The sequence below is a fragment of the Hipposideros armiger genome, unplaced genomic scaffold, assembly GCF_001890085.2.
Source record: "Hipposideros armiger isolate ML-2016 unplaced genomic scaffold, ASM189008v1 scaffold_50, whole genome shotgun sequence".
NCBI lineage: Eukaryota > Metazoa > Chordata > Mammalia > Chiroptera > Hipposideridae > Hipposideros > Hipposideros armiger.
The window spans coordinates 4,020,576-4,027,380 of record NW_017731400.1 but is presented as its reverse complement, the minus strand read 5'-3'; the positions used below and the strand labels follow the sequence as shown (position 1 = coordinate 4,027,380).

At 40.6% G+C, this 6,805-nt stretch overlaps 1 protein-coding gene across 1 annotated transcript in view; it reads right to left on the bottom strand.

Annotated features, from left to right (window-relative positions):
- MBOAT1 (membrane bound glycerophospholipid O-acyltransferase 1) overlaps window positions 1–6,805 on the bottom strand; it is a 102,352-nt gene that overhangs the window by 45,353 nt on the left and 50,194 nt on the right. Inside the window, 2 exon segments of the mRNA XM_019640483.1 lie at window positions 793–870; window positions 1,856–2,001. Of these exon segments, the coding sequence (XP_019496028.1) occupies window positions 793–870; window positions 1,856–2,001 (224 nt within the window).

Sequence of the window (6,805 nt, the reverse complement as noted above, 5' to 3'; positions counted from 1 at the left end):
ATGTCCTTTTGGGGAGTCCACTTCATAGTTGATGTAGAGGCCTGACCACCGCATTGTATTTCTGAAACTGATGTTGAATAATACTGTATGTCAACCCCAGGTTTCTTAACTGATGATCTAAGCACATGGCCTTCAAGGTACAATGAATATCACTTCTGTACTTTGAAATCAAAATATCACAGTAAAAACATTTCTTCCTTAAGTTGCAGTGTACATATTTAAAGTACACAAAGTTCTAACATACACACCCTCCCCAGCCAAATTCAAGATAACGGACATATATATCTATCATGCCCCTCCCCCAGTTTCTTCATGCCTCTTGGGGATCCCTGAAACCACCCCACCCCTGAAAACCTATGATCTGACTTCTGTCACTATAGATTAGTTGGCCTTTTCAAGAACAGAATTTGTGTGGCTTCCTTCATTCAGCATATTTATTTGAGATTCATCCATGTCATTATGTGTATCAATCACTCGTTCCGTTTTTATTGCTGAATAGTATTCCACGGTGCTGACCATTTGGGTTGTTTCCAGTTTGGGGCTATCACAAATAGAGCTGCCTAATTCTGATACACTGTCTTTCACCTGCGGCCCAATTTGCATCACACCTTTTACATAAAGCTTTCTCTGAAGACTCCCAGCATTTAGGGTTCCCCACCCCCTCTTTCTGATATCCCAGAGAACCTAGGGTATGCCACGGGTGGCAAATGGAAAAGGTACCCCTTACCCTGTAAATGCATGTCAAAAATCAGGAATAACCTCACCTTGCACTGTTCATTCCCAGGGTCTTACCTGGGAATATTGGATATGCTTGCAGCAACCATGATTCCATAGCACATTAATACCAGCACAAACAGGTGTGCAGAGTACCTTTAAGACATGGGGAGGGGACAGAAAAACACTGAATATATTTCATATTAACATACCTATTGGCTACCCATACTGCTACTCAACTCTACCCTCCCCAAAAGCAAGCGATCACTTAACTCATGTTTATGTAAGAAAAAATAAATCAAGTCTTTTTGTTCTATGGAACTAAGAACTTTATCATAAAATGACACCTTGCAGCACTAGTAATGTCGGGAATCTATAAATGGGATGCTTATGCTGTTTTAACATATACAATTGAGAGACTGGAAGAGTTCTTTCTTTTGTCTGGTTTTGTTTTGTTTTTGTTATTGTTTTTTTTTTTTTAATTTTAAAGTACCAGGACCAAAACTGAGCTGCTCAGATACCAAGACTTTTACCTGCCTTGGTGGCTGAATCAAAATACTCGTCCAGCTTTCTCAAATTTTTGTTAAAATTGGAGGAGTATTCTAGTGCCCTGAACAAATTCTCAAATTTCCCTAAGTTGTACTTCTAGAAATGTTGGTTTTTAAAGCTTCTTCCCCAAGAAGTGCCACTCGCAGGGTATTTGTCCAGTTTACCTAAAAAAGTCTAATCCACATGCTTTGTTTGTTACAGAATGACCCCCATTCCCTAAGGCCAGCACTAAAACTATTGTTCTAAGTGCATGACTAACACCAATATCTCTAACAGTAATGCAAGAAAAACACCAACATCTACAATCCTTAGAAAGCTTCCTCATCAGGAAAATTGAACCTTATAAAAATCCATTTACATGACCCAGGGAAGATCAGAAGTCTAACTTTAAGAAAAATTCACCCAATTGACTTTCAATGGTAGTCAAGTTTATTAATTCCAGGTTCGTACAGTAAATGGAAATTTCTGTGACATCCCCATTGTTTTACAATAAGAGTGAATATATATTTCTTTCCTTAGTGCCTGGGAAATGCCAGTATTGCCACAAAACACCCACATGATAAATATTAGAATTTATGAGGCTCATACTCACCAGCCAAAACAGAAGATGACAAAATAGATGCCAAAAATGGTGGCAAACGTGTGCCGGACCTCGGGACTGGTTTTACCAGGTCTTAAGTAGATTCGAAACCAGAAAGCAGCAAACAAAGCAACAAGCTGGCATGCCACAAAATTCACCTTTATGGGGGGAAAAAGAAAAAAAGATTCAAAACCTTTACTGCTTAGCCTGTGTGAGCATGTTCACAACCTTTTGCAGATTTCCACACCAAGGTGCCTCTCAGCCTTGGATATGGATTTCTTCCACAGTGGAGTGTTCGTTTAGAGGAAGAGGGAGGGGCTGAAAAGAGAACCGTGCCCTCGCCTGGTATAAAAAGTGAGGAACCCAATACCAGTATCCCCCATTTTATTGTGCTTCACTTTATTGCACTTCACAGGTGTTGCATTTTTTACAAAGTGAAAGCAAGACCCTCGACCAGCAAAAAGATTATGACTTGCTTTATTGCTATATTCACTTTATTATGGTGGTCTGGAACACAACCTGCAATATCTCTGAAGTATGCCTATAGTTTCTTTCAAATCCTTTAAGACTGGCCAAGGTTGCTTTCCCACCCACAAACAGGAGACTTGTTTGTGTAAAGGTCTTAGCTGACTGTGAGGTCAGTTTGCTGGGTTTCTTCCTCCCTCCCCCTCCAGCACTATCCTAAGATAAACAGTATGTTCTGCGAGAGACGAAAATGAATCAAATCAAAGAGGCTTCCCTCATCTGGTACCTAAAGAAATCAAATGCTTTTCCAAAGTAATCATCAGCTGTTTTCCAACTCTAACTTTTCTCATTTGTAAATTAACACCAGGGCTGGCCGAATGGTTCAGTTGGTTAAGAGTTAGCTTAAGAGCACTAGCTCTGAGCAACAGGGCTGCCAGTTTGATTCCCACATGGGCCAGTGACACTGAGCTGCCACTGAGCTGCCAACAGGTGACAGGATGGCTCAGCTGGTGAGAGCACGTGCTCCTGACAACAAGACTGCCTGTTCGATGGTGAGCTATGACCACCAGCAACTAAGACTGAACTCAGCACCTTAAGCTGAGCTGCCACCTGAATGGCTCAGTGGATAGTGTGCGCTCTTAATAACAAGGCTGCTGGTTCGACTCCTACATGATATGGTGGCAACACTCACCCGCAACTAAGATTGTAACACAGCACCTTGAGCTTAGAGGCCATGAGCTGCTGACGGGCAGCCAGATGGCGACTGGCACCCTCCACAACGAAGACTGAAGAACAACAACTTGGCTGGTCCCGTTCCCCGCCCCCCAATTCCCCAACACTGTTCCCCTCCCCTAATCCCCCAATTTAAAAAAATAAATAAAAATAAATTAATTAACACCAAATAAGCAAGAGCATGGCTCAAATTCAAGGTGTGACACTAAAGATCCACAAAAAAAGAAAGAAACAGCATTAAATGCCTACACTGTCCAATTATGTGAAGTAGGCAGCAAATGTTCTTAGAAAAACACAGTCATCTATCTCTCAAAAATTTTACATAAAGGAAAATATAAAATAATTTCCTGACACCCATTGGAAAAATCGACTGATTTAACACAAAATCAAAATACATTAAGTGGTTTAACTGTTAATGAAAACTGGATAACCAGTTTACTCTTTACAGAGTATTCAGAATGAAAATTTCTGTATCAATTTGTTTTTAAAGGACACTTAATTGAAAAGGGATTGAGGAGATAAGATCTGAGTAGACCCTCAACTTCAGCCTTGGCAGTTTTTCACTAAAGCTGTAGCTGTTAGTGAAATTCATGCGCGCTGGGCTCAGAAGCAGCATTACACGTAGCCGACTTCAGCTCCACTCGAGCTCATTTTGGTTTCCCATTATAAAGAATACTCTGGATGATGTTGTGAATGTTTTGTGGGGTGTCGGGTGGTCACGTGTCTTGCATCATGGATGGGGGGAGGCTTGATTGCTGCACTGTACACCTGAGGCTGATGTTGTGTAGTATTGTATGTCAACTATGATTGAATATATACATGTATATGTGCATGGTCATGGGGCGTGGAGTGGAGTGTGGGAGTGGAGTCAAGGGAATTGTAATATATATGTATGATATTGGGGGGAAATAGGGCAGCGGATTGGGGGAGGGGGACTGTCACTTCGAGGGGTAAAAAGTATAACTATTGCACTGTATTGTACAGCTGAAACTAATTCTAAAAAATGTGTATTTCACAATAAAAAATTAAAAAAAGATTGTACTTGCATCAAAGATATACCTTATTTTGAATAATCTACAAATAGAAACTCAATAAAAGTTTTAAGTATTGAAAAAAAAAAGAATACTTTGGACCCCTTGTAATGCATAAAAAAAAATAATACTTTCAGAAAGTTTTGTTTTATTTTTTAAAAATTGTGCAGTCTCCCCTCTATTTGGAGGTCATTCTTCACCAGTCTTCAAAAATGTACTCTCCCTACTGCCCACCCTCACTTTATACCCTGAAAGGCACAGAGGAAGTGAGCTGTGATCCTAGCCTTTATGATTTGCACATATCTTATTATATAGCCTAAATGCACAACCAACAACAACAAAAACAACAACACACACACACACACACACACACACACATATACACACACAGAGAAATAACCATCTTAGCAAGATTCAAAATATAAAGGAACTGGCAACTGGAAAGTCAAAGTTATAATCATCTGTGGGTGATCAATCCCATGTTTTTTTCATTTGCGCAGCCCAGAGTCCAGCCTACAACCACAGAAACCACAGAGGGACATAGTCACTCAGGAGAGAACCAAGGGGAAATTGCTCCATTCCTTTTGGTTAACCAGTAATAATTGAGCATCCCTGAACCTGAGGATAGAGCAGTGATTTTCAAGAGTGTAGTCCCTGAACCACCACCTGGAAATTAGTTAGAAATGCAAATTCTAAGACTCCACCTGAGCTCTACTAAATTAGACATCCCCAGGGTAGGTACAGCAATCTATGTCGAAGAGGCCCCCGCAACTAACAGTGATGCACACTCAAGTTTGAGAACCACTGAAATAGAGGAGAAAGAAGGTATGACCCTGCCTTTAGGAGCTTATGATCTAACTGGGAGAAATACACAACTTACCTACAAGCAACTGTACAGTAACATTAACATTCTGTGAACCTGTTGCATTATATGCCCTTTACATCAAAAGTAAATTACAAGAAGTTTCATAATTAAGGAGGGATGAGACTCAGAGAACAAGGAACATTGGTGAAATAGGTAAAAATTGAGAGAGAGGTTAAAGACACTAAAAATACTGTTCTCCAACCTTTCTGATTTGACTGGGCTGGAATTAGGACTTTTCAAAGCATGCAGGTGATTCTAGTATTCAGACAAGACAGAGACCTCCTAGCTTGGAAGTACAAAGAGAGAGACACCCATGAGGAACTGGGTTCTCCCAGAATGAAGAAAAACACAAATAAAGGGCAGGGGGATCGGGCTGTGAAAACGTTGGGGCTGGGATGGCACAGATTTAGGAGTGATCGGAGGCTGAAGGGCATCACTCGGGCAGCCCAGGCCTCCTCAGCCTGCCGGCCATTTCCTGAACTGGGTTTGTCTTCCGGAGGGCCCGTTGAAACCTACCTCCAAAGAAGAGAGAGCCTTACCATGGGAAAACTACATCTGATCTCGTCAGCCTAGTGACTGAAAGAGAGGAAAGGAAGAGTCACTGAGTCATTGCAGCAATCTGTCATTTTTCAGTCACCGCAATATAGAGTGTAGCCAACTGAATGCCCTAGTTCTGACACGAAGACAGCTGGGAAGCCCTAGGGCAGGGATCGGCAAACTTTTGAGATGGAAGAGCCAACTCTGTCCCTCACAACAATTTAAAAATTATTCGAGAGCCATAAATATATTTTTACAAATAAGGAAAATTTAAAGTAATATTATAACAAGTAATAGTATTAATTATATCTTTATTAAAATAAGAAAAATTCACGTATCCCAAGAGCCGCATGTGGCTTACAAGCCACAGTTTTCTGACCCCTGCCTTAGGTGATTCATTATTAATTCCACAAACATTTACTGGTTGACTCTATATGCCAGATACTGGGGACAGTGAGCAAGACACTGTCTTACTTTCAAGTCAAGAAGAGTAGACTTACATACTCTGGGTTTCAATTCCTTTTTTATTTTAGTATTATTGTATTATTTTATTTTTTTCAAACTGTGTCTTTGGGAGAATTGGTCTTTATGTCTCTTCTGGCTCTTATAGTCTCTGATTCTATATCTAACCCAAATCCTTTCCCTTAACTGTTAAGGGTAAATGTCCAAAAACAAGATTTTGTTAGGTATAAAAGGTTCCCCCTACACGCAGACACAACCCACTCCCCCACCCTCTTCCCAGGAGTGAGTCATGGATTCTTGCTGAATGTTCCACGGCAAACTGTTCCCAGGTAAAAGTGGAAACACACAACAGCACCACTTAGTTCTAGCAGGAGGGTTTTATCAGAATTGCTTGTTGGTCATCAGATACACATCTTAAAAGGTACAGGCTGAACCACAATTAGATACCACTTCACACCCATTAGGAGGGCTATTATTTGAGAAACAAAGTATTGGCAAGGATGTGGAGAAATTAGAACCCTGGTACACTGCTGATAAAAATGTAAAATGGTATAGCTTCTGTGAAAAACAGCAGGGCGGTTCTTCAAAAACTTAAAAATATAATTACATACCATCCAGCAATTCCACTTCTGGGCATACGCTCTAAAGAATCAAAAGCAGGATCTTAAAGAAATATTTATCCACCCATGTTCATAGCAGCATTATTCACAATAGCTAAAAGGCGGAAGCAACACAAATGTCTATCAACAGATGAATGGCTAAACAGTGCGGTATATACCGTATTTGCCGGCGTATAAGACGATTTTTTGGCCCTGAAAAATATGCCTCCAAGTGGGGGGTCGTCTTATACGCCAGGTACACTTCAGATAG